The sequence below is a fragment of the Vicugna pacos genome, chromosome 4 (assembly GCF_048564905.1).
Source record: "Vicugna pacos chromosome 4, VicPac4, whole genome shotgun sequence".
Lineage (NCBI taxonomy): Eukaryota > Metazoa > Chordata > Mammalia > Artiodactyla > Camelidae > Vicugna > Vicugna pacos.
The window spans coordinates 69,498,844-69,525,293 of NC_132990.1; the positions used below are offsets into that span (position 1 = coordinate 69,498,844).

At 59.7% G+C, this 26,450-nt stretch overlaps 1 protein-coding gene and 1 long non-coding RNA gene across 6 annotated transcripts in view; one reads left to right on the forward strand and one right to left on the reverse strand.

Annotated features, from left to right (window-relative positions):
• The window catches only part of LOC140696160 (uncharacterized), a 39,515-nt gene extending 27,283 nt beyond the window's left edge, over positions 1 to 12,232 (reverse strand). The window contains exons 1-2 of one of the 2 annotated variants that reach the window (XR_012072261.1): positions 12,088 to 12,232; positions 6,662 to 6,817 (exon numbers count right to left, since the gene is read on the reverse strand). This is a non-coding gene — a long non-coding RNA (uncharacterized lncRNA). Of the gene's footprint in view, positions 1 to 6,661; positions 6,818 to 6,932; positions 7,064 to 12,087 lie in introns of those variants that run through there. The other variant, XR_012072262.1, reaches the window with a different exon arrangement.
• CRB2 (crumbs cell polarity complex component 2) lies at positions 1,096 to 24,325 on the forward strand. 4 transcript variants are annotated; one of them, XM_072960103.1, is made up of 17 exons: positions 1,096 to 1,150; positions 1,373 to 1,491; positions 1,817 to 1,957; positions 2,115 to 2,240; positions 3,154 to 3,273; positions 9,519 to 9,842; positions 12,226 to 12,421; positions 12,517 to 12,656; positions 13,148 to 13,333; positions 13,517 to 13,630; positions 16,421 to 17,290; positions 17,378 to 17,886; positions 18,443 to 18,608; positions 19,329 to 20,112; positions 20,969 to 21,085; positions 21,743 to 21,860; positions 23,820 to 24,325. In XM_072960103.1, exons 5-17 carry the CDS (start codon positions 3,174 to 3,176, stop codon positions 24,042 to 24,044), a joined length of 3,849 nt encoding a protein of 1,282 aa, XP_072816204.1. In that variant the 5' UTR covers positions 1,096 to 1,150; positions 1,373 to 1,491; positions 1,817 to 1,957; positions 2,115 to 2,240; positions 3,154 to 3,173; the 3' UTR covers positions 24,045 to 24,325. The 4 variants fall into 4 exon arrangements, with proteins under 4 accessions (XP_072816204.1, XP_072816203.1, XP_072816205.1 ...); XM_072960102.1 differs by lacking the exons at positions 1,096 to 1,150; positions 1,373 to 1,491 and having other exon boundaries at positions 1,615 to 2,240; XM_072960105.1 differs by lacking the exons at positions 1,096 to 1,150; positions 1,373 to 1,491; positions 1,817 to 1,957; positions 2,115 to 2,240 and adding an exon at positions 5,758 to 5,892 and having other exon boundaries at positions 3,184 to 3,273.
• Positions 24,326 to 26,450: the final 2,125 nt, after the last annotated feature.

A 26,450-nucleotide genomic window follows, 5' to 3' on the forward strand; every position in this document is an offset into this window, starting at 1 on the left:
GAAGGTGGCCCCACACTTGGCCACAAAGGAAACAGGGTTACCTGGGCGGTGAGAGCCCAAGTCACAGCGGGGCCCCCGCTGGAGCTGTAGGCAGAAGTGCGTCCAGTGAAGAGGGAAGGGAGGGTGAGGAAGGCTGCAGAGACCAGCAGAGCTGAGAGGGAGAGGATGGATCTGGGTGGGGTGTGAGGACAGACAGAATAACCACACAGCCCCCAAGAAGGAGATGTAGGGCCCTGGGGGGCGGCATCCAGGACGAGGCCACCTTGGAGGAGTCTGGCAGCATCTCCTGAGTAGCGAGCAGTCCCTCCCCTGGCTGGGCCCTGGGGGCAGCAGCCCACACTTCACAGTTCTCTGAGGTAGATCCTAGTATTATCCCAACTCACAGAGGGGGAAACTAAGCTTCAGAAAAGTGAAAGCAGATCAACAAAACGTAGCCTAAGGGCACAGAGCAGAATCAGGATTCAAACCAAGGGTGATGCTGATGCCAAAGCAGGAGCTGCCCAACCACGAAGCTTTACTGCCACATCTCCCTCCGGTTTGTGCGTGCCAGCCCCAGTACTGGGTGCTCTTGGCCGGGGAGCTGGCAGCAAATAATTCTTGAGTTGAGCGGAGCGCAGTTAGTCAGCCTAGGGTCAGAGGTTCCAGGAGGGGAAAGGGGTGGTGCCAGGCAGACCCCAGCTCAAATCCTACCCCTGCACTGATTAGCTGTGGGACCCTGAGCGGCCAGTCTCATCTCTCTGAGCCTCAGTTTCCTCATCCGTAAAAATGGGTCAATGCTGACCTTGCAGTGCGGTTGCTTGTGTGGGGGGGGAGTGGAGGGTGGGGGGGTGGGTGGGTACAAGGAGATTATGTTGGTTTCCTTTCCCCTTCCTCACACCTACCCCCAGGTCAGGAGGATGGGGGAAGCGGACAATTCTGAGGGACCATCTTCTCAGAGGCACTGGCCCACTCTTACAGTTTTTTCTCCAGATCCGGACCAGGAGGTGCGTTAGGATGGTCGGCCCTGTGTCCTACTGGCCGCCCGGTGCCTCGCGGGCACCCTCCTTCCGGCTCTCACGGGCTCCCTCTGCCTGTGCTGTTTAGTCCTGCATCCGTCTCTCAACGTCCTCGTCCACGCGCCCCACAGGACACTCCCGGTTCCGACCACAAGGTGGCGCATAGTGGCTTCAGGGCCGGGGCTGGAGGGGCAGGACTGGGAAAGGCGCCCTTCTGACCTCGGAGCTCATTGTAAAAGCGTGGGTGTTTGTGTCTGTGTATCCAAAGACCCATGGGCCTGTGGGAACCTCGTGGTCCTCCTGTTCCCTGCCTGGATCTCTGAGAAGCAGAATAAAGAGAAGTGCTGCTGAAGCTCATTATCACCCCTATTTTACAGACGACAAAACTGAGGCCCAGAAAAGGAAGTCCCATGCTGAGATCCCTTCCTAATCAGTGATTGAGCTGGGCTCAAACCCGGATCTATTCAGCTGGCTAGCCTGCGCTTTTCCAAACAGAGTGGAGAGGGGCCTACCACGTGGAGGGGCGGGGGTCTGGGTTGGAGTTGGGGAGGGGAGGTTTGGGGGGGGTGGGAAGGGGGAATTCCTGGTGTCTGTGAGAAGCAGGGAATTAAAGGTGGTTTGGGAGTGTGGGGTCCTCCAGAAACCAAGGAACAACTACCACTCCAGAGAGAACAAGACTGGAGGGTGGAGATGGGGCAGGGATGTGGGCAAGGGGTCCACCCAGGCCTCCGGTTCCCTCTCCAAGTACCTCCCCATCGTAGGAAAAGCAGCAGAGCCACCGGCTGCCCATGCCCTGTGTGACGCCGCTCCTCTCTTCCCAGGACTTCATGGACCATTGCCTGTCCCTCTAGTGCGGCCTGGAGCTCCACCAGTTACCCTGGTCTGTCTCTCCAGACTGTGCCCTCCTGGTGTCAGGGACACACCCAGAGCCCAGCAAAGGGCCTAGGTGGCCTGAGTCCATGGTCAGTGAGTTGAGCCAAACAGGGATGAGTTGGCATGGACCAGTTGCTCATTTCAGGAAGTCCTTTCAGCAAGGGGATTTTCCTTTCATGGGAGCTGAGGCCTGTGAAGAATGGGCTTTTTTTTCTTTTGTTTGTTTGTTTGTTTTTTATGTTTCAGTGCCTTTGAGATGACCCAGATTCCTGGGTCCAGGTTACCACACAAGAACTTCTCCCCTCCATCCAAACAACATTCCCGTCTCCAGCCTGGAGCAAGCAAACATCAAGTGCAGCAGGAGACTGCAAGGTTAGACAACAGAAGGACTTCCCAGCAGGGGAGAGGGAAAGCTTGCTGCTTAGAAGAGCTGCCGTACAGTAGAATGGGCTGCTTCGATTGCAGTAAGGTTTCTGGAGTTGTAAACAGCAAAGGTGGACGATCCAGGCCAAAGGGGAGAAAAAGAAAAGACTCAGTTTGGCTGGCGAGGGGGTGGTGAGGGTGGAGGGAGTCGAGGGGCTGGCTTATCCTGAGGGCCGAGGTGGGAGGAGCTGTGTGTGGCAGTGTGGGGCCCAAGGGAGTGAAAGAGGAGGGGTGGGACCGAGGGATATTGAGAAGGAAGAGCTTCCAGGAGCTGGTGTTGGGTTGAATGTAGAGCTTGGGGGGGTGGGGGGTTCCTTCTCAGGTGGGCAGCACTGGGACAGGCAGGCTGAGAGGAACAAGCTGAGTGGGCGGGGTGGGGGCTTCCAGCAGAGAGGAGGTCTGGAAGGGGAGCTCAGGTCGGCGGCGGGGATAGGGAGGCCCCAGCCGAGAGAAGATGGGGGAGGGGGGCAGCAGGGTGGGACTTGGGAGTAGCTGGCATCATCTGGCGGGAAGAACAGCCCCTCAGAACAGAAACGTCTCTGAGGAGGCTGAGGCAGCAGGACCTAGAGGTGGGAGGAAGGGGGGAGCAGGTCAGGAGGGAGAGAGGGGTGGGCACCGAGACAAGGTCAGACCCACAGGGACTCCTGAGTCCTCATCTGGGGTCTGGAGCCCTGGGGCTGGGGGAGAGGGGTGGGTCAGACCCCTCCTCTAGAACCACGCTCAAGGTGGAGCAGGGGGGGAGGGCGGGGTGGGGGAGGAGGCGGGCAGGGGAGGAAGGCGGGGCCGGGCCTCTGTCCACAGCATTAGTGCTGGTTGGAGGGAGAGGGGGGTGTGGAGCCAGCCAGGCCGCCTGTTCCCACAGCCGCTGAGCAGGGCGCTGCCATGGCGCTGGCCAGGCCTGGGACCCAGGACCCGGGGCCCCCGGCCCCTCTCCTGCTGCTGCTAGTGCCGCTCTGGGCCCCTGCCCTCGCCCACCCTGCCGGTGAGTTGGGGCCCAAGCCTTGGGGGGCCTGGGGCTGGGTCTGTCCCCAAAGCAGACACCCCGGGCCCTGGGGCCGTCCATGTGGGTGCCGGGACTGACTGTGGGGTGCAGAGGGGTGCCTGCCATGGGCCACTGGAGCTGGTACTGTCGAGGGGGACTTCGTGGGGGGAACGGTGGCCGGCTGTGGTCTGGGCAACAAGTTGGGTTGTGTGTGTCTTGGGAGAGATGCTGTACCCCGTAAGGGAGGGCTCCTGGGGCTGGGGTGTTCTGGCTTGTGAGGCCCAAGTCTGGGGGCTCTGATGTGACTTGTGTGCAGGTTATGGGGTGCAGGTTGTGGGTGCGTTTAAGTTGTGAGGTGGGACAGCTGTCCCACACGAGCCGGGAGTTACGTCTGAGGCTCCCCGGGTGTGGTGAGCTTTATCCCAGTGCAGTTCTGGCCCGTAAGTTGGGTTGAACTGTGTCTTTGCTCTTGACCTGGGGACATGAAGTGGGAGCAGCAGACCCCAGACCAGTGGACTGGGGAGGAGGAAAGAGGGAAGGAGACCCAGGGGTGCTGGGCGTCTGCCTGTATCCCCTCCATTTGTGTGTTAGCCCTGCCTGCACCGGGGGCTGGGGGTGCTCTGGGGTCCCTGGGGGGGTGGCTGGGCACTTGGGAACATGCGTGTCTACTGCTGCCCCTCTCTGTCCTTCCCAGACCAAGCCAAAAGGGCTTCCTGAAGCCAGACACTGTTCGCTAAGAGGTTTATGCTTTTGTCCAAGGGTATTTGTGTGCACGCGGGCCTGGAATTCTTCCTGGGGGGTCCGGGGATGCTTTGTCTTGGTCACTATAGCTACGGGGCCAGACTGGGAAGTCTAGAGCAGGCGGGTGGCCTGGGCTTTGCCTCAGAGTCCCAGGGTGCGGGGCCAGCCCCTACAGGACCCTACCTGGGGCCTTCCACGGCCCCTCACTGCCCGGCTCACAAAACCTTCGTCTCCTCTCTGCAGGGACCTTGGGGAGGACGAGGGCCCCACTTTGCAGGGGAGGAAACCGAGGCTCAGGAAGGGATGGGGGTTTTGCCCTGAGGCAAATCTGAGAGGAGTTGGTGGCCTGCTCTCTGCACGAGGGGCATGCAATCCTGGTGTGTGGACCTAGTGTCTGTCCCCTATCCTACAATGCATGCACACACACATGCATGTGCACACACACATCACGCAAATGCACAATGCACCTGCCCACACAAATCGCACATGTGCATGTACCACATACACATGCAGGCCCGCACACTGGTGTGGCACACACAAGGCACACACCAACATGTGAACAGGTGTCCACAGGCACGTGGAGTCCTACCATGCATGCACTCGTGCACACACACCTACATGTACTGACCGGCGTCTGCACACATGTGTGTACTTATATTCAAATGTACATTCGAGTGACCCTTGGGCAGAGTGAACACAAAGTAGCCGGATGCTACAGAAGAGAACAGACACAGACAGACACACTCACCCCACGCAGCCCCGCTGGGATTCCCAGGGTGAGCCTTTCCCCCTGTGATTTCTGCTCAGGGAGCCCCTCCCTAGGGATCCCTGAAAGCTGGGGTTGGGGTGCTGTGGGAAGGAGCATTTCTGGCTGCTGGGACCCAAGGCCTGGCTGCCAGGAAGAGCGGGGCCGGGGATTGTGTCACTGGAAAAGTAATCTCCATCCCAGAAGGGGTGGGGGTTCTGGATGCCCTGGGCCCATGGCTCTGCTGCCCACCCCAGCCAGGCCCTGCGCGGGGCCCCTCCATCCTGGCCCGCTCTGCCACAAAGGCCCAGCTGGTTGCTAGGAGAGCGCTGAGCATCTTGGAGGACAATGGGGCACGTCGGGCTCTCCTGCCCCTCCCTACTCCCTGCACACCCAGGGAGCCAGGCTGACAAAGGGGCAGCGAGTCCAGTTCCCAAGTCTGGCCCCTCCTCCAGCCAGAGCTGGGTGGGAGCCTGAAGGACAGAGGCGGGGAGCGGGGAGCCACACACAAGCACCCTAACGTCGGGGTTTGTTGCAGTCAGTGTTTGCCCCAAGTCGAGATTTGTTGACGAATAAATAATACCATCAGCCTCTACGTGGCAGGCTCTGTGCTACTGGACTAACAGGACTGAATTTAATTCTCACAACAGCCCCATGAGGTCGACTCCAATACCCCTAGTTTACACTTTAGGCCCAGAGAGGGTCACTAACTTGCGGCCGGGCCAGGATTTCACAGCCGCTTATGGGACTAGTCTGTGTAAAGTCACATCTCTTCTCTGTGCCTCTGTCTAAAGGGGGCAAGCCAGCTCACTCCGAGGGCTGCTTCAAGAATTTGACAAGAAAATGCAGTGGTTTTCCAACTTCGGTTTGGCACAGAGACCCCCGTTTCAAAGTAAATTTTAGACAGAAGCCAGAGGCCTGCTGGTCGTTTAGTTAAAAGTGGCCTGTTCGGGTGGCAAGCCCGGAGCCCCACCTGCTCTGTCTCACCCCTGTTCCAGGAAGTGCCTCTGTGCCCCGCCATTCTAAGACCCTGGTCTGGAAACACTGGGACGCGCCCACGCCCAGCAAAGGGCAGGCAGCGCACCTGTGACGGGGATTGCTGTGATTACCAACATGATGCCCTTTAACATCAGGTGATACGCATTTTTGTAAAAGACTGTTCCAAACTCTCCTGCCTTGTTAGAGTAATTCAGCCCTTTCCCCATGGCCCTGCCTCAGGTGGCCGCACTGTTGTCCGGTCCTACTCCTGGGGCTCAGCGCTACCAGATGAACAGTGTTTCCCCCTCTACCAGAGGCCCAGCTTATGAGATCTGGGGTGGCTTCCTGGACATTTTCTCTTTTTTGCCTTGTCAGGATGAGAAGCATCACAAAACCCGTCCTCAGTAAACACTCCCTATCAGGCATTGGCAGTCATCACGAGGCCCGTTATAAGTGCACGTAAAGTAGGATTTCCTAAGCACTGAGTGAGGCCTGAGGCCTGAGGCCTGAGTCCCCGTGGGATCGCAAGTGGCTAGGTTCTGGGTAGACAGGGAGGACTGCCTGCTCTGTCCAGGCCGATACTGGAACCTCCACTCTCGGACAAGCCGTCAGAGACCCTTTCAGTGCCTGGGTGAGGCAAGGCTGGAATGCCCTAAAATGACGATACGTGGCTGGCCAGTTAGAGTTTGCAGAGTGGGAATTTCATATGCACTGGGAGGTGCGGACTTCTCCGAAGTCAGGAAACGATCTGCTTCTTAGCTTTTCGAGGGATGACCCTGGGCAAGTTTATCAACCTCTCTGAGTTAGAAAATGCTTAGTTTTCTTAACGGCACCCACCTTTTCCAGTTTGAATCAAATGCAATAATGTGATAAAAAAAAAAAGACGCAAGATGTGCAGCACAGCCCGGAGCACACAGTACTCACTCACTAAATGGTTGCTGTTTTTAGAATCTTGTCCTTTCCATCAAGAAGATTGCCTTCCCAGAGGTGGGTTCTGGGCCTTCCTGGGGCAGGGCAGCAGGTCCAAGGGGAGGGGCGGGTGTCGGCTAATCCTTTCCCTGCCAGGTCGTCCCAGGCAGCCTGAGGGGTCAGAAGGGATTTGTAAAGATAAGCACAGGCCCCTCGTCACCCCGGCAACAGGCCACGCCCCTCCAGCCTGGCCCAGAGGGCCCCTCCTCCTTCCCGCCATCCTCACCTCTCCTGCCTTCAGCCCTGGGCTAGCCTGGCCTTCTGGGCTCATTCCTGGGAGACGGAGAGCCCAGGGTCTGCACTCGTCCCCAGTCTCAACGTGCACAGGAATCCTGAGAGATCACAATGCAATGCAGATTCTGGGTCCCAGGCCCAGCGGTTCTAGATCTCTGGGCCTGGAGTGGGGGCAGGAATCCATATTTTTAATACAGGTCCTGGGGGTGATTCTGGAACCACGCCCCGACCCCCATCCCTGGCATGGAGGCTCTGGAGCAGGGAGACCTGGGTCTGAATTCCAGCCCCTCTGGAGACTGTGAAATCGCCTCATCTCTGAGCCTTACTCTCCTCAAGTGTGGAAAAGGAATAGGCACTCCCGGCCTCCTAAGGTAGATGTGAAGGTGGAGCCACAGGAGAGGTGGCTGGCCCTCACCTGAGGGTTTTGAGTGCCACCGCATAGATCCTGGGACGGACCGCTCCCTCCTGCTCTGCCTGCAGGAACTCCTTCCTCTTGGGGCCAGACTCTGGCTGGGGTCACGGCCCACCTGCCCCCACGGTGATGAAGCACCTTCCCCTGTCCCAGCAGGCGCTGTCTCCCCAGCCTGCTCCTAAGTGGAGGGCTCTGAATAGGGGATCAAGGCTCCGGATTGGGGTAGGGTCCCTGGGGTCACACAGATGAGGAGTGACCGTGTGTCAGGATTAAAAGAAGACCACCTTTCCACCTCCATCAGACCATCTTTCCACCCCCATCAGACCACCTTCCACCTCATCAGATCACCTTCCACCTCATCAGATCACCTTTCACCCAATCAGACCACCTTTCCACCCCCATCAGACCACCTTTCCACCCCCATCAGACCATCTAGTCCTGGGAAACTGGGCTGTATACTGATCAGACCCTGGCTCAGGGTGGGGAAAAGAAAGACAAGCTGCCTGGAAGGCCCTCATGTCCTCACCTGTAGGACCAGGCTTGGAGGAGGGGAACTGTGGGCAGAGAGGGTCTGTGGACCCCAGAGCCCTAGAAGGTTGTCTTGGCCTCACAGTGTTTCAGACCTCATGTCCCCCTTGCCACATGCCTGGCCCTGGGTGGGTGCTTGCCTCCCACCTCTCCTGGTGGGACTCTTGGGAGAGTGAGCCCATGCGGGGCTGTACCAGGTGCTTTGGGAACTGGGGGGTGGGGCCAACAGCTGGGTTCTTTCCCTGGGTCCCTTGGTCAGTAACTCTGTCTCCCTGTCCCCATTCCTGCTTGGCCCTGGCTGGCAAGGGTGGGGGCTGGCCAGTGGACAGCCCTGCCTGGTGGAATGTGGATGACGCCTGAGAGGCTGCCAAGCCTTATCTGGGGGTCTTCACCGGGTGGGGGAGGGGAGGCGCAGGGCTTGAAGCTGTTCTGGGGCCTGGTTAGTGTCTGGATGACAACCTGGGTGGGGGAGGGGCACCTCTTGGAGCCCCAGGTTGGGGGGTGTGCCTCCTTCTTGCAGGCGGCCCCCCTCCCCCATCACTTACTGGGCTCCTACCATGAGTGGGCACTTGACTGCTGTCCCTGAGGCTTCCCATCCTTTCACATCCTATGAGGCATGTGCTGTTATCATTCCCCATTCAAACTGGGGAACAGAGGCTCAGTAGAAGAAATGACTTGCCTAAGGTCTCGTAGCTAGTTGGCTGAGCTGGGATTTGAACGCAAGGCTGTTTGACTTCAAAGCTTCAAGATTCCTACACCAGCATGACACTGACATGCTCTTAGGAAGGGACGGAGGGAGGGAAGTGGGCTCCAGATCAGGAGGTGACCCTCTCACAGAGGGAGCTCTGCCTCGTGGAGACATTGTAGTCAGAGCCAGGAGTTAGTTCAATCAGCAGGTCTCAATACCTGCCCTGTACTCTGTGACCCTGGCCAGTCTGGCCGCTTGCATTTGCTGATGGCGGATACAGTGAGGGCCAGGAATCCTCTGAGAAGTTCTCAGGCCAGCAGGGTGGGGAGGGGAGGAGGGGTGTGGAGAGAGGCCTTTGAAGTCCTCCATCTCCAGTTTCACGCAGGGATGGAGTTACTAAGACCCCCAGCGGGAGCTGTGGAGTGAGCAGTGGGAGGAGTCCCTTCCTGGGAGGCAGCAGCCTGGGGACCCCCTCCCTAGGTGGGGCTGAAATGCACGATCAGACCCTGAAGGATGACCCAGCACTAACTTGTCTGACCCCCGGCAAGAATCTTCACTTTCTCTCTTGAGCCTGGACCTGCTCTCTTGTAAAACGGGCATGACAGTGCCTGCCTCCAATGGGCACTGCAGGGATGCGCTGAGACAGCGGAGCACAAAGCTCACAGGGTTAGTGGGCGTCTGCTCACTACTCCTGCCTGGGGAGCCAGGCCTCCCGTGTCCTACTTCCCTGCTACAGAGGAGCTCCTGAAACCATTCCCAGCTCCAGGTGGAGACGTATGCAGCCTGCTGGGACCTGGTTTGTGGACCCCGGCCCTCCCTGCATCCTCCAGAGTGTGGATGGACGCCTGCTGCTCTCAGACTCTGGAATCTGGGGATGGGCCTGGGCGTGGGGAGGGGACTATCCTGGCAGCCCCTGCCCACCCTGCCCAGCCAGTTTCCTCTCTCTACAGGAACGGTACCTTCGGAGACCCCGGGTGCCTGTGCCTCAGACCCATGCGCTCCAGGGACCGAGTGCCAGGCTATGGAGCACGGTGGCTACACCTGTGGGCCCTTGGAGCCTGGGGGCTGTGCCAATCAGCCCTGCCACCACGGCGCTCTGTGTGTGCCCCAGGGTCCAGATCCCAACGGCTTCCGCTGCTACTGTGTGCCCGGATTCCAGGGCCCACGGTGTGAGCTGGACATCGATGAGTGTGCGTCCCGGCCCTGCCTCCATGGGGCCACCTGCCACAACCTAGCCGATCGCTACGAGTGCCACTGTCCCCTTGGCTATGCAGGTAATGGCCTTGGCTGCCCCCGAAGGCGTGTGCGACGTTGACCCCATTAGTGGCTCAGAGTTGTTATATCATAAATGCAACTTTGACCTTAGTGTAGAGACAGCCCCAAACACCCTGGCAGCTCTCGGGTATAGCCACTCTTGGTCTTGCTGTGGAATTGATGTTTCTCAGGCTAAGCTGGCAGCTCTGGATGAGACTGTGAGTGTGGGAGTGCTGGCACAGCGCCTGGCACAGAATGGGCACTGGACAAATGTTATCTCAGTCCCCTCTAGGGTTCAGTTTGGTGCTGGGAGGGCAGACACCCCTCAGGCATCTCTGGGACTAGAGTGCAGATATGCCTGGTTTGGCTGTAATGAGGACACGTCTGGACAGTATTTCTAGCATCTGCTCATGTGCAGACCTGTCAGGCTGCAGCGTAGACACTGGGTGGCTCAGCCACTGGTTCTAGAGTGTGAACAGCCCTGGTATGGTTCAGGTTGTAATGTGGACCCCCTTCCCTGTGGGTAGCCCCCACAGCTCCAGCATAGAGAGACTGGTGGTCTTGCTTTAACTGTAATGTAGATGTACCCCTAGGGATCTCTCTGGTCCTGAGGGGGACAGTTCCCTCCTCCAGAGTATGGCCCTGTCCCAGTCCCATTCATTCTCCAAGGCAAGAGCATCCTGGAGTAAGTGCCTAAAAGGCAGGAAGGAGGGCGCAACTGGGGACAGGTCTCGGAGACTAGGTCTAGGGCAGTTGGGAGCCTGTAGTGCAGAAACTCCAGGTTCTAGTCAATCTTGAATTCAGATGACTCTCTCTGAGGACACAGGACATTTTAAGGTCACCTCAGAGTAAGGGGTACAGACTGGGGGGCTGGGCTCCAAAAGAGGGGGCATATGGTGGAAAGACGGATCTTGGCACATAGATGAAAATGAACTTGGAAATGGGTTCCGTGTGCCCTTTTCATTATTTGAGAGTCCAGGTGTCTGGATATTTCATCATTTGAGAGTCCAGGTGTCTGGATATCCTAGTTGTGTGTGTGAAGGTCACATAAAGGGCCTCTGTGTCTGCCAGTATCCATGGGTGTCTGGGCTGGCTGAATACATTTGTGGGAAACAAATGTGTGTGTGGTGCCAGCAGATGTGTGTGCGCCTGGATGTGTGGTGCTCGGACGCTTTGGGTAACGCTTTCTGGGTGAGTTGTGGATGTGAGTCGCGGCAGTGTCTGCTGTGATTCATTTCCTCCTCCTTCTGTTCTGAGCCAGGCGGGGGAGGCTGGGATTCCAGGCAGCCTGGGCCTGGCTCCCCCTGGCACAAAGGGTGGGAGGAGGGCTGGGTCACAGGAAGGAGGGGGCAGTGTTTTGTGCTCACTGAGCCGGTGAGGGGAGAAGGTTCCAGCTGGAGCCAGCTGGGTTCCTGGCCCCCCATGACCAATCCTACTTAGGGGGCAGAGGCAGGGCCACTGGAGTGTACAGTGACATGTGCGTTCCACGATGAATTCAGGCAGTACATTTCCAAACTCTGAGATCCTCTATCTCCCTCTATCTCCACAGCCACTCCCCAGAGGGCCTCCCAAACGTCTTGGTTTTGTCCAGGACTGAGAGGGTTCCCAGGACACAGGACTCAGTTTTAAAAGCAAGACAGTGCAGGAAAAACCTGAAGGAGTTGGGTACCCTGCTCCAGCATCTCTCACCGGGGTACATCCCTCCTCCCTAGGGTCCCTCCTTACATCCTCTGCAAAGACTCAGTAGAGCGAGCCTTCTGAAATATAGGGAGGACCAGGTATAACTCAGCCACTGTTTTAAAACTTATAGGATAAGCCCAAATCGTGTCACTGAGCCCCCAAGGACTGATAGCTCCCACCCCTGCCCCACCTCCTCGGCTCTCCCTTTTGCTCCTGACCCTCCAGGTGCCTCTGCCCTGGGGCATCATGCCCCTGCCCCAAGCAGGTCTTGACCAGTAATGTCTCTGGAATAAAACTGCTTGCACAGCCCCCTATCTAGTCGAGCGAATGCCCCCTCATCCTTTAAAAGGCTCTTCTTCCAAGGAGCCTTTCCTAACTCCCAATTCCCCAGGCCAAGACCCTGGCTCTTGCTTTCACACAATCCAGCACGTTCCCATTGTTGAGCTAATTAACATTAAAACTCAGTCCTCATTTATGTAGTAATGACCTAATCCCCGTCTCCTGAACTAGACTGCCGTGAGCTCACAGGTGCTGGGATGTGCGTGTTGTTTCCACCCCACTGCGATTGCTGGCGCCAAGAAACACCTGCTCTTGATGAACAGTCCAACGGATTGTCTCTGGATCCTGACGCTCCACTGCTGGAGCAGGTGTCGGGTCAGCTCGGCTTGGCCTCTTTCGCTCTCTCTGGGCGTCCACTCTCTGTCTGTCTCGGGCCCTATCCAGGCGTGACCTGCGAGGCGGAGGTGGACGAGTGTGCCTCGGCGCCCTGCCAGCACGGAGGCTCGTGCCTGGACGGCGTGGGCTCCTACCGCTGCGAGTGCGCGCCGGGCTACGGGGGCGCCCACTGCCAGCTGGACCTGGACGAGTGCCACAGCCAGCCGTGCGCGCACGGGGGCGTGTGCCACGACCTGGTCAACGGGTAAGCGGGCTGCCGGTGCCCTCAGGCGGGGTTTCACGAGGCGGCAGCTGGGTGCTGGAGGGTCTGGCGCCCGCTCAGCTCCGGCCTTCCTTCAGGTTCCGGTGCGACTGCGCGGATACGGGCTATGAGGGCGCGCGTTGCGAGCAGGATGTGCTGGAGTGCGCGTCAGCGCCTTGCGCGCACAATGCGTCCTGCCTCGAGGGCCTCGGGAGCTTCCGCTGCCTCTGCTGGCCAGGTGTGTGTACCCGTGCGCATGCGCGAGGCGCATGCGCGCTCCCCGGGGCGGGGGCGCCGGCTGACCCGGCGGGCCTGGGGCGACGAGTGGGTGGGGCGGGGCGGTGTGCGCCTCTGCGCACGCGCGGTCCGTGAACTAAGCCAAGTGTGTACAGGACTGCAACTTCGGTGAACCTCGGTTTCCTGATCTGCAAAATAGGGCTAATCACAGCATCTGCTCCCGTGCTGTTTGTTGTGAGGAGAGTAAAGGTGCAACTTGGCACAGGGCCCTGCACGTGCGAAGCGCCCGGTAATACTAGTAATAATAGTAACATGATGCTGTTGAAGGCTGCTTGGGTCATTCCTACCCGCCTCAGTGTGTCCCCGCCTCAGAATATCCTTGATCATATTCTGCTCTGTTGTCCCAGCCTGGCCCTGGGCTGGCCTTAGAGGGGCGAGGAGTGCTGCCCAGTGTCCCCATGTGACCCGATGCCCACGTGCGTGTGCCCGCAGGCTACAGCGGCGAGCGGTGCGAGGTGGATGAGGACGAGTGTGCAGCGGGCCCCTGCCAGCACGGGGCCCAGTGCCTGCAGCGCTCCGACCCCACCCTCTACGGGGGCATTCAGGCCGCCTTCCCAGGTGCCTTCAGCTTCCGCCATGCTGCTGGCTTCCTGTGCCGCTGCCCTCCGGGCTTTGAGGGTAAGCCTCCTCACCCCCTTCCAGGGAAGCAGGTCTGTAGTGTCCAGATGCGAGGGAGAGATACTGGGGCTGGGTTCAAGCACCTCTCTCCGGACCTCAGTCTCCCTACCTGTAAAATAGGCCCTTCCAGTTCCAGCCTGGCTCTGAGGGAGCAGGTGGGAATCACAGCTGGGCTTCTTGCAGGGAACGACTGCGGCGTGGACGTGGACGAGTGTGCCTCACGGCCATGCTTCAGTGGAGGCCTCTGCCAGGACCTGCCCAATGGCTTCCAGTGCCACTGTCCGGAGGGCTATGCAGGTGCCTGGGTGGGGTGGGCACTGGGGCAGGGCAAGGTCAGAGTTGGTGGGCCTGGGGTGAGAAGGTTCCTCCTGGCGATGTGGAGGCTGGGCCAATGAGGAACAAGGACATCAGGGAGGAGGTGGGTGTGGTGGCCAGGTAACAGGTGAGAGGGCTGAGGTGGGAGTGGAGAGCAAATATCTTGGAATGGAGGCTGAGAAATATTTACGAGGGACACTCTGTAGGTCCTGAGTGTTATTCCAGGTGTGAGTGGGAGGTGTCAGGGATGCCAACTGGGTTTCTGGCCTGGCGAGGTTGAGTGGAGGATGGTGAGTTCAGCCTTGTCCATACTGAGTTTGAGTGTCCGTGGAGCACCCACAAGGAGGAGCCTGTGTGGGGACTGGTGATTCGGAATCAGTGGCCCAGGAGAGGGGCCTGAGATTGGGGGTCAGGAGTGTAATCCTGGCAATCAGGGTCATGGGTAGTCAAGGCTGTCCAGGAGAAAGTGTGGAGTGACGGGCAAAGAGGGCCCTAGACACCTGACATGGAAGGGCTGGGCGGAGGGTAAGGGGCCAGCAGGGAGGACTGGGCAGCTGGGCCTGGACAGTGGAGGTAAAAGCTGTTTTTGTGTGGTGGGGGTGGGGGGCATCAGGGAAAGTGGGAGGCAGTATCTGGAGAAGGATGAGCTTGACCTCCGGGGAGCTGGGGCCTGTTAGGCAGGCACTGGGTGTGTAGAAAGCCTCTTTGTGCCTTGGGTCCAGCAGATGCACAGACACCCAGGCATCCTTCCCCACAGGACATTGATGAGCCCGAGGAACTCCTCACACACTCACTGAGTGTCCCTGCCCCCTCTGGAATGCCTGTGTCGCTTCCCCCACACCCGCCCACATTCCTGCTCGGGCAGGCGGCCTCCTCCCCCTGGCACGGGTCCTGGGCACAGGCTCCTCTGCCCAGGGGAAGGAGGTGGTGGTCGCCGCTGTCCTTTCCACCCTCAACCCGCCCAGAGATGCTGAGGCTCAGCATCCCACTCCTGGGTGGCCAACAGCCCTGGGCACCCTGGGAGTCCATCTGCTGCCCCCATGGGCTGAGTTTCCCTGAGTCCTGCCCCAGAAGCAGTGGCATCGTGGGTGCCAGGCACACAGTGTGCCCACCACAGCAGGCCCTGCCTCTGAAGAATGTTCTTGCATTGCTTTCCTCCTCACCATGGCCTGAGGGATGGGGTTCTAAACCCCCATCTTACAGATGAAGTGACAGAGGCTCTAGAGAGGGAGGGTCACCCCCCCAACCCGGGCTCACCCATGTCAGCGGGAGCCCAGCTCCTCTCCAAGCTGAGCTCAGCTGCTGGGTGACAGGGAGGTCAGACCTCTGAGGTCAGGGACTGGGATGGGGAGCCCTGGCTGTGGGGCTGGGCTCCTGGCCACTGTCCACCCCGTCCTCCCTTTGGGTTGTGCTGGGTGTGGGGGAGGCCAGTGCCTGGCATTCCTGAGCTGGCTCCGAAGGAGGCGGCTGGGTCTGGCAGGAAGCTGTTCTCCCCAGCCTCAATGCCTGCCGTGTGTGGGGAAATGCAATGGGGCTGCGGGCTCTGTGGACCTTCCTGGAGGTGTTGTGGCTCCTGGCAGGTATGCAGGGCTGAGGCCTCAGGCAGGGGCAGGTGGGGCTGGCTGTCCCCAGGAGGAGGCTGTGGTGTTTGTGGGCTGACCAGGGCCAGGATTCAAATCCTGGTGGCTTCTCTGGGCTCAGGTTCCTCTGGCTGGAGTCTGGGGCAGGGCTGGCCTTGGTGGTTTTGTGGAGGCTCTGGCTGAGCTGGGGTTGGGCTGTGACCTCTTGACCCAAGCTGGGGCCAGAGCACCTGGCATGGGAGCTCCTGGGGGGACGGTGAGGTGGTCCTTTCACAGCCAGTGTAGGGGTCCTAGGGCAGAGGAACAAGGGGCTAGAGCCAGGGGCTACTCAAGTGCCACAAATGCATACACCCACCCCTACTCCCTCCATTTCATCACTCGATCTACAAAGGCCATGCCAGGTCCGTGGCTGGGCACCAAGGGCATACCCAGGCTCCTGGAGGAATCTCAGCTGAGAGAACAGATACTTTCAGTACAGTGTTCTGAGGAGCTGTGCCTGGGAGTGGGCACGGAGTTGGGAGTGACATAGTAGCTTGGAGTTGGGAGTCAGAGAAAGCCTCCTGGGGGACTGGCTGTTTGAATTTGGGCTTTGCAGGATGAGTAGAAGTTTGAAAGGCAAGGTAAGCGAGGCATTCCAAGCAGTGTGAGCAAAGCCCCATAGGCAGGACTTTCCAGGAAATGCTTGGAGGAACAGGCAGCTCAAGGTTTGTAGGGAGCAGAGTTGAAATTTGAACCCCTGGTAGGACCTAGGCTGTGAGGAATCTCGAATGCCAGGGTGAGTGATTGGACCTTTAGCAGCAGAGAAACCTGGCTAGGTGATGCTTTAGAAATATGGCTACTGGTAGAGATGGATGTTGGAGGGGTTTCTAAAGGCTTGCAAACCAGGGGACAGTTTCTGTGTGGCTCGGAAAGCTGGTGAGGCAGGAAAGGTGAGGTGGGAGGAAAGGGGGATTGGAGAGTGTCTAGGGGATTGAATCTACTGGGCCTGGAAGCTCACCAGATATAGTAGAGAAAGGAGTATCTGGGATTCCAGCCTCCAGGGACTTCAGGGGACCATGAGAAATCCTTTGTGAATTGGGAACAGGTTTGTTTGATAGCTACCGAGATCCCTGTCCTCAGAGGCAGGTAGGCTCTGGGTCCAGACTGTGGTTCTGGCCTTGGGTGCTGACACTTGGCCTGCTCTCTCCTGAAGGCCTGACATGTCAGGAAGAAGTGGACGAATGCCTGTCGGAGCCCTGCCTCCATGGTGGGACCTGTGAAGACACGGTGGGGGGCTACATCTGCTGGTGCCCAGAGGCCTGGGGTGGGCATGACTGCTCTGTGCAGCTCACTGGCTGTCAGGGCCACACTTGCCCACTGGCTGCCACCTGCATCCCTACCTTCGAGTCAGGGGTCCACAGTTACGTCTGCCGCTGCCCACCTGGTACCCATGGACCTTTTTGTGGCCAGAATACCACCTTCTCTATGGTGGCTGGGAACCCTGTGCAGGCTTCGGTGCCAGCTGGTGGCCCCCTGGGTCTGGCACTGAGGTTTCGTACCACGATACCTGCTGGTGTCTTGGCCACTCGCTCTGACAGTCGGGACAGCTTGGAGCTGGCACTGGTGGGGGCCACGCTTCAGGCCACACTCTGGAGCCACGGCAATAATGTGCTCGTCCTGAGGCTGCTGGACCTGCCGCTAAATGATGGCCACTGGCACCGAGTGGAGGCGATGCTCCGCCTTGGGGTCCTGGAGCTGCGGCTCTGGCACGAGGGCTGCCCTGCCCACCTCTGTGTGGCCTCCAGTCCTGTGGCCCTGCCTACGGCATTCCCGGGCCTGACGCCTGCTGGGTTCTGCTCCAGCCAGCTGGGTGGTGCGGCCTTTGCAGGCTGCCTCCAGGACGTGCACGTGGATGGACACCTTCTGCTGCCTGAGGATCTCGGCGAGAACGTCCTCCTGGGCTGCGGGCGCCAGGAGCAGTGTCAGCCTCTGCCCTGTGCCCACGGAGGAGTATGCGTGGACTTGTGGACGCACTTCCACTGTGACTGCCCCCGGCCCTATAGTGGTCCCACATGTGCTGATGGTGAGGACCGAGCCAGGTGGGCCCCAGGGCAGGGGCTACCTTTCCCCAGCCTGCAGGACTTATGCCCGGCACCCTTTCTCCCTGCAGAGGTTCCTGCTGCCACATTTGGCTTGGGGGGCACCCTGAGCTCAGCCTCCTTCTTGCTTGACGAGCCGCCAGGCCCCAACCTCACCGTGTCCTTCCTCCTCCGCACTCGGGAACCTGCCGGCCTTCTGCTCCAACTTGCCAACGACTCAGCAGCTGGCCTGACAGTGTTCCTGAGCGAGGGCCAGATCCGGGCTGAGGTGCCGGATGGTCTTGCTCTGGTGCTCCCTGGACGCTGGGATGACGGCCTCCGCCACCTGGTGACGCTCAGCTTCAGGACTGACCAGCTGCAGGGCTTGGGGCAGCAGGTGCTAGTGGGTGGGAGGCTCCTCCCAGCCAATGCCCAGCCGTGGGGTGGGCCCTTCCGAGGCTGCATCCAGGACCTGAGACTCAACGGCCTCCACCTCCCCTTCTTTCGGCCGCTGCTGGGGAACTCAAGCCAGCCCAGTGGGCTGGGCAGCAGGCAGTCCTGGAACCTCACCATGGGCTGTGTCTCCGAGGACATGTGCAGTGTGAGTGCCAGAGGAAGGAAGTGGGTCCTTTTTCCAGGATCCACCCTATGTCACTGGGCATTAGCATGTCTTCCTACTGGTCTGGTCAGCACCAGGAGGTGAAGCACCTGCCCAAGGTCCCAGTGCTGGAGAGGGACAGAGCAGGGTTCACATTCATCTCCTCTCTGGCCAGCTGTTCCTGCCCTCTGGTAGTCCCCACACCTCCCCTCTCAGTCTTTGTCTGAGAGAAGACACCCTGACCCAGGCTTTTCTATAGGAGTCGCTTGGGGGACAGAGACACCCAAGTTCAAGAACAGATCACCAGCCCTGGAATTGGAATAGCTTGGGTGTGAACTCTGGCTCCTCTATTTACTGGCTAGGTGACTTAGACAAGTGGTTTCTCCTAAGCCTCAGTTTCCTCATCTTTAAAATGGGGATGCTGGTACCTTTTCTATTTGTTTGTGAGGAGGTAATGTATCTGTAGTAGGTGCTCAATGAAGAACCACTTCAGGGATGGTTATGGTGGGGCAATGCTAGCCCCAGGCCTGAGCCAGTCCCTCCCCTGATTCTCCTTCAGCCTGATCCTTGTCTCAATGGTGGGACTTGCCTTGTCACCTGGAATGACTTCCACTGCACCTGCCCTGCCAACTTCACAGGGCCTACGTGTGCCCAGCAGCTGTGGTGTCCTGGCCAGCCCTGTCTCCCACCTGCCACCTGTGAGGAGGTCCCTGATGGCTTTGTCTGTGAGTACATGCCCTGGGCAGCATACATGCTGGGTGCTGGACATCTAAGCTGGGTTAGACCCCACCCCTACTCTCAGGGCTCAGAGACAGTGGACCAGGATGCCAGCAGCCCTAGCCCAGGACAGGCTTCCTGGAGGAGGATCTTCAAGCACCTGCTAAGTTTTCAAAGCCAAATAAGACTCTACCTGGTATAGGGAAGGACATTTCAGGAAAAGGGGCAAAACATATGCAAAGGCTCTGAGGTTTATAAGAACTAAAACACAAGTGCAGGTTTGCTAGGGGTCTTGAATGCCAGGCCAGGCAGCTTGAGACTTTCAGGGACAGTGGGGAGCCATGGGAGGGCCACCAGGAGAAGGCCGTGATTAGCATTTTAACAAGATGACTGCAGTGAAGAGTGAGCCTCAGTGATGACACAGCAACTTCAACGAGGAGGGAAGGGGGCAGATTTTTCTAGGGGTTATTATTGCCCGATCTGTGACCTGGAGGGCAGGTTGGGTGCAGTATGATAGGGTAGGTCTCTCCAGCCTGCAGCTGATTCTCTGAAGGTAGGGAGTTATGAGGTGGGGCAACAGTTCCTGGGATTAGATGATAAGTAGGTGTATGTGCCCCCGCCCCCTTCTCGAGATGGCGGGAGGGTGGGGGCGGCAGACGGCATCATCCCAGTGCTTGGGCTGGGCGTGGGAGCCGACAGCCATCCACCGACGCTCCCCTTCCCCGCAGGTGTGGCCGAGGCCACGTTCCGCGAGGGTCCCCCAGCCGAATTCAGCGGGCACAACGCCTCCGGGCGCGCGCTCAGTGGTCTCTCTTTGGCTTTCCGCACGCGCGACCCCGACGCCGGGCTGCTGCGCGCCACCGCGGGCGCCCCGGCGGCCGTCTGGCTGGCCGTGCGCAACGGCTCGCTGGCGGCCGGCGTGCGTAGCGGCCCCGGCCTGCCCGGCGCTGTGCTGCCGGCGCCCGGGCCGCGCGTGGCCGACGGCGCCTGGCACCGCGTGCGCCTGGCCATGGAGCGCCCGGCGGCCGCCGCGTCGCGCTGGCTGCTGTGGCTGGACGGCGCGGCGACGCCCGTGGCGCTGCGCGGCCTGGCCGGCGACCTGGACTTCCTGCGCGGCCCTGGCGCCGCGCGCATTCTGCTGGCCGAGAACTTCACTGGCTGCCTGGGCCGCGTGGCCCTCGGCGGCCTCCCGCTGCCCCTGGCGCGCCCGCGGCCCAGCGCGGCCCCCGGCTCCCGGGAGCCCTTCTCGGCCTGGCCCGGGGCGCCGGCCCCGCTCCTTGGCTGCCACGGCGCTCCCGTGTGTGTCCCCTCGCCCTGTCTACACGGCGGCGCCTGCCGCGACCTCTTCGACGCCTTCGCCTGCGCCTGCGGCCCGGACTGGGAGGGCCCCCGCTGCGAGGCCCGTGCCGACCCCTGTCGCTCGGCGCCCTGCGCCGGCGGCCGCTGCCACCCACACCCCGACGGCCGCTTCGAGTGCCGCTGCCCGCCTGGCTTCGAGGACTCGCGCTGCAGGTGCGCCGCGCCTGGGTTTGGGAGGCTCGAGGGCGGGGGTGGGGGTGGGTTCCGGGACAGGGGTGGGGACAGGAGGGGGAGGCCCCTGGGGACGGTAGGTGGGGCAGACTTGTTCAGGAGCCTGGCTGCGGATGCCTTGGTTCCTTGGGCCAGCCATGTCCGTTCTCTGAGCCACCAAGCTCTTATCTGTGACTTGGAAACAACAGTCCCCTAGAGTTGCCAGATAAAATACAGGACACCTGGGCAAATTTGACTTTGAGATAAACACGCTGTCGTCTGCGGGTGGGTGTGGGGTTGGGGAACCCAGAGCTAGTGCTGGAAGAAAACCTAGAGGCTTTCCTGCCGAGCTGCCCACCAGATGCTCAATCGCCTCAGTCCCGGGCGTCAGGGGCAGAGTGAGATGGTCGAGTCTTGGCCGCTTCCCTCATTGAGTCTGGCTACGACTTACCCCTCCTTTGGAGCCAGGCTTATGGTGGGTTGACTGGCAGAGTTTGGACTCCCCCTCTCCCCGTAAAGAATGTCAGGCCCAAGCTTTATGTCTAGGCACATGCTCTTGGCACATGCTCTTGCCCCAGGAGAGTCCTTACATTTCACTAGCTCCTCAGAGAACTCTGAGCCTGGGGAGGTTTCAACCGGGACCTAGTGTACACCTTGTTGGGGGTGGGGCTGGAGCAGCAGAGTGGTGGCCCTGGCCCCACCCCTTCCACCTCAGACGCCACTTCCATGACTGACAGCAGGGTCTCTAGGAGGTGGCCCTGAATTCCTTGGATGACAGTGCAGAGGTTGAGGTTGCCGGTGGTCACACAGGGCGTGGGGGTGGGCCAGGTCCCAGGGGTGCTCTGTGCTTTCTCCTCAGGTTGCCTGTCCCACCAGAGGAATGCAGCCTTAATATCACCTGCCTCAGTGGTGGCCCATGCGAGGGTGGGCCCCAGGGTGCCAACTGCAGCTGCCAGGAGAGCTTTGCTGGCCGGAGGTGGGCCTGGGGTCCAGGGGCCTGGGAAGTGGGCCTGGGATCCAGGGACCTGAGAGGTGGGCTGGTGAGTGCGGAGAGCTGGGCAGAGTGGGCCTCTGAATCCCCTCCTGCCAGGGCAGGTGACGTGAGGTGTGGATCCTTGCTCACCTTCTCAGCCTCACTGTTGTCACAGTGCCAGGCAGTCCACCTCTGTCACTTCAGCTCTTTCCTTCTGTCCTGCGGGCACCTCCTGGGAAGTAGTTGCCTGGTGGTGTTTCTTAGAGCCCCATGCTCAGCCCACCTGCATCAGGACCCCCCGAGGAGACTGCAGAAATGCAGGTTCTGGGCCCACTCTGCACAGATGGAGTCAGCATCTCCAGGGGGCTTCCTTTACACAGGCTCCCCTGTGTTTCTTTCTGTTGGAGTGCAAGTCATTCTCAATCATGAATGCTGGGGTGAAGGCGCGTAGTGGGTGATGGAAGTCACATTCAACTTCAATCACCTGGCAGGGCCCAGCCAGGCAGGGACAGTGCTGGGGACAGTGGATGAATGACCTTTGATGCCTGTGGGGGTAGGGGTGGGGTGGGGGAGGGTTTGAGGAGGTAAAGGAGCTGGGGGAACAGAGGCAGCACGGGAAGGAGCAGCTTTCTGAGTCCCACCATCCTCCCTGTCTTCCAGGTGTCAGATCCCCTGTGAAGCCAACCCTTGCTTGAATGGGGGCACCTGCCGGGCAGCTGGTGGGGTATATGAATGTGTCTGCAGTGCGAGGTTCTCAGGCCAGTTCTGCGAAGTGGTGGTGAGTGATGCCAGGAGAGGGCGGGTGCCCTGTTTTAGACTTGAGTGAGATCGTGTTGGAGGCAGGGTGTGTGTACAGCATCTGTGGAACTGTTCCTGAACCAACCCTGTCGTGGGTTGGGGAGGAGCAGAGAAAGGAGACTCAGGTTTCGCCCACGTCCCCCACAACGGAGGTATTTTCACTCTAGGGAGAGCCTAGGGGTCCCCACCATCCCTCTGCAGACTGGCAGTGAAATAATTGGGCTCAACCAAGTCTGATCTGGGACCAAGACTCAGGGCCCACGGGGCCTTGGAATTCTGGGATTTGGGTAGGTGAATATAAGAGCCTGTAATCTCCAGCGGTTTTTGAGCCAGGATTCTAGAGTAGGAAGATCTGGGGAGCCCAGGATTCTGAGCCAGAGAAGGCTGGGCTGCTGTGAAGGCAGCCCCTGACCCCAGGGACGCTAAGCTGAGGAGGGGCCCAGATAAATGGGGGCTGGCAGGCAGCTTGAGCTTGAACCTCCCTCTGGCCCCCCTCCCCACCAAGAGGTGGAGCAGACTCTGCAGGGCCAGCCAGAAGTTAGCCAGGAGTGGGCACTGGCAGGGGGGATGCCTGAGGAGGAGCCTTGATCTCCACAGGGTTCTGACAGCCCAGGTCATAAACCCAAAAATCCCCTCTGCTTCTGGGGAATGTTTCCTTTCAAGTTGAGCTTTACAGCCCCTGGCTCTCCACCCTCCCTCCTCCCAGGGAGGAAATGGCTTTATAGCTCTCCTAGAAGCACCCAGGGCTGGAGGCTGGGGAGGGGCTAGTCAGGGCTGGGATGAACTTTTCTCTGCAGTCTTGGGCACCTTCCTCAGGGCTGGAGGGTGAGACTTGGGGCCCAGGTCACAGTGGGCTGAGAGCTCTCATGGGATGGAGGGAGGGCTGTGAGTCTGAGACCCTGGGGCTGGACTCCTGGGAATCTATGGTTCTGGGGCTTCAGAGTTCGGGTAGGTAGAATCGTCGATGGAGGCATCCCAGGCATCTGTGATGAGACAGAGAGGCTTCCTGGGTCCCCCAGAGTCTGGTCTGAGTCTTTTGGGGGTGGGGGCCGACCCTGGTGGATTCTGAGCTTGCTGTCAGCCAAGTCAGCCTGCTCAGCTCATGCCTGGCACTGGCCCCCTGGCTGGGGAGCCTCTCCTGCTACTGCCTGAGATACCTCCCACTTTGGGATTGAGCATGGTCTCTCCAGACACCTAAAAAAACCAGACTGCCCTTCGGGATGGGGAGAGATCAAGGCCCAGCACCTCAGATTGGATGAGTGTATTGTGGGGAGGGGGAGGCCGTGCAGGGAGGTGGGGTGGCGGGGCTGGGCACTGAGGCCCACCTGGCCAGGTGAAGGAAGGGCCTTTGGCTGGAATTCAAGACTGAAGGATGGTGGTGTGAGCTTGGCATGGGTATGGCATGGCCTTGGGGGTGGATGGGGGAAGTGCCAGTCCTGGCTCGATACTACTAGTCATGTGTCTGTGGGAATCTGGGCAAAATCTCAATTTTCTCACCTAATATTTATCGAGGGCCTACTGTGCAGGGCTCTGCTCTGCATTTTGGGATCCATGAGTGAACCAAATAAACCAAAGATCCCTGTCCTCATGGGAGAAGGGGAGTGTCCCCACTCCCGCTTCATCAGATCGTTGTAATGTTTCCATGAAATCCCAGCAAGGTGCTGAGCTCGTTCCAGGCGTTCAGTAAACGTGTTTTCTCTCCTCCTAGCCAGAACCCCTTTGTAGTACAGGAACCCCCTTGCAGCGCTCTGATAGGTGGCTCCCTGGCACTTGCTTGCATACCCTTGGTGCCAGGTCTCACACTACCTCCCGGGGAAGCCTGCGTCCAGCAATGCCTTTCTCTGAGCAAGTCCTTGTGCCTCCTTTTCTCCTCTCTGCTGAAGGGCCTGGGGGTCTCCCTGCCTTCATGACCTTAGGTGTCTTACTGTATCTCTTGCAGAAGGGGCTGCCACTGCCACTGCCGTTCCCGCTGCTGGAGGTGGCAGTGCCTGCTGCCTGTGCCTGCCTCCTCCTCCTCCTCTTGGGCCTCCTCTCAGGGATCCTGGCAGCCAGAAAGCGCCGCCAGTCAGAGGGCACCTACAGCCCGAGCCAGCAGGAGGTGGCCGGAGCCCGGCTGGAGATGGACAGTGTCCTCAAGGTGCCACCTGAGGAGAGACTCATCTAGGCCCACCTGTCTGTGGCTCCAGCACCCGTGAGGTCCTCAGTTCTACCTGGAGACCCAAGGAAGCTGCTTCCAGGGGCCTGCAGAGAGATGGCTTGCCTCTTCCGGGCCCTGGGGAGCTGCTGCAGGGCCCAGGAGACCTGCTGGGGAAGTGTCCCCTTTGCTGGGAGCCCCTGCCTCTGCCCCATCATGGACTGAGGGGAAGGGGCGCACTCAGGGAAGTAGAGAGGGGCCTGGCGAGGTTGTGGACATTCTCCATCTCCCGGGTCTGGCCTCGGCAGGCACATGGCTCTACAGGGAGGGGCACCCATGGGTACACACAACGTGGTCAGCCGTGCGCGCGCGCACACATACCTGGGACTCTCAATCTGCAGATACCAGTGTGAGTGTTACAGACGGTGCTCGTGGGCATGTCCACGTCTTTGTTGTGTGTGCATGTGACAGTGTAGTGGGTGCAGGTGGCCCTACAGAGGGGCAGCTGGGCTGTGGGGACAACTGTCCCAGCCTTGGGGCAGGGGCAGCCAAGAGCCCTGTGTTCTCCCAGAGGCCGGGCCACAGCTTGCCTGAGGACCAAAGCCCCAGCTCCCACAATCTCTCCCACCTCCAGAGGCTGCCCCTATCCTGAGGCAGCTGAAATGGGGGCGGGGGCAGGGGTAGGAGAGGGAAGGGGCATTAGCCAGAGGCTGCATGGGCTCCTGGCTCCCAGAGCAAATGCTCTTGCAGGCAGATCTATGTCCACTCTGTGCTGGAACCAGGCACGCGCAGGGACACAGACTGACAGGAGCCATGGGGGTGTCTGGGCCCGTGCGGCCTTCCTCCTCTGGACCTGCCTGTATAGATGGGGAAAGAGCCCCCACCTACCTCACAGGGCTGGCGTGAGGATCTGTGGGGAGGACAACGGGGAAGGACTCTGGAAGTCGTTAAAGTCATTCTGCTGTGAGGGGCTGCCGGGTCATCCTGCTAGGTGTTGGGAAGGGAGAGGGGTGCTTGAGGGAAGGGGCCTCCCCGAGGGGCACCACGAGGCCGAAAGTGATGAGGATGGAGGAGCAGCCCTGCCAGCCCACCTGTGGTTCTCCAGCTCCTCCAGTGGCGCAAGCGCTCTCCTCTCCAGGCTGCCTGGTGAGGCCACTCCTTCCCCAGCAGACCAGTCACCTCCCTAAGGTGACCTTTGGGAGGATTCAAGGAGAGGACTGGCAGGAAGCCCTCAGGGTTGTTTGCTGAGGCAGGTGCACCGCCTGTGTCGGGGCTGGTCCTGCGGACAGAAGGGGAAGAACTGGCCGCTTCACTCCCAGCCCCTTCCCTGGTGATGCCGTCACACTGCTGGGATCTCTGATCCCTGAAGGGCACCCGTCTGAGGGCCTGGCCTCTGAGCGGCACAGAGACCTTTTGTCCCTGACTTGGAGATGTGTCCTTTGGTCTTTCCCATTTCCCAGGCCAGTGCCCCCTATGCCAAGGCCAGGAGACCCTTTTCCACTTCTAGATTGGAGGCTGACTTTACCTAGCTCCCCCTGGGGTCTCAGTCAGCTTCCAGGGGTGCAGGAGGCAAATGTGAGGTGGAGCCACGTGGTGATGGAGGGCCAGGGAAGGGGTAGGGGGCTGAAACGGGGGGGGGGGGGTCAGCTGAGGCTGGGATGGGAAGAGCCCTGAACCCTAGGTTAAGGGGCTTGCCTGGTCCTTATCCTGTAGGAGGTGGGACCACCTTCCCCCAACTTTCTCCATGACAGCTGGGAAAGGGGGAGGAATCATCTGGTATCAACGGCTTAGCCACAGTCAGTGCCTTGGTTAGTCAGGGATTTTCGCAAACCTGTGTTTTTGCAGGTACCTAAGAAAAGACATTATGTGGAACCCCAATGTATAAAAGCTGGGCTGTTCTTTTTTGAGGAGCCCTAAGCTGTCTTCTCCTCTTGTTCCTAAGGATTCTGGGTACCTGTCATTTTCAAGCGCAGCCCAGGGAGGGGGACGTGGCCAACTAATAGGCAGATGCGGGGGTTGGGTGCTTACTCTGGGTTCTTGGTCCAGGTCTCCCTCCCCAACGCAGCCAACAGACGGCAGATTCCGAGGCTCTGCCCTTGCTATTGAAAGGTCTGTGCGGGCGAAGTTTCAGGTGTCTCCTTTAACTTCTTTCCTGGCGTCTGAGAGCCTTCAGCATCACTGGTGACCTGCAGCCCTGCTCCATGGACCTGGCAGGCCTGTGCATGCCTGTGACCAGCCTACCTCCAGCCCTGCTTGTGAGGGGAAGGGGCTGAGCTGGGCTCACAGTTCCGAATGGTAACAGGTTTAGGAGTGGGCCAGGGGTCAAATCCCTGACTGCTCTAAGCCCCGCAGCCTCTACCCTACAAAAGGGTATGCTAAAGATGCCTGAGGCCACCCCTTCCCCCAGAGCTTCCTCAGGACACAGGGATACCAGCC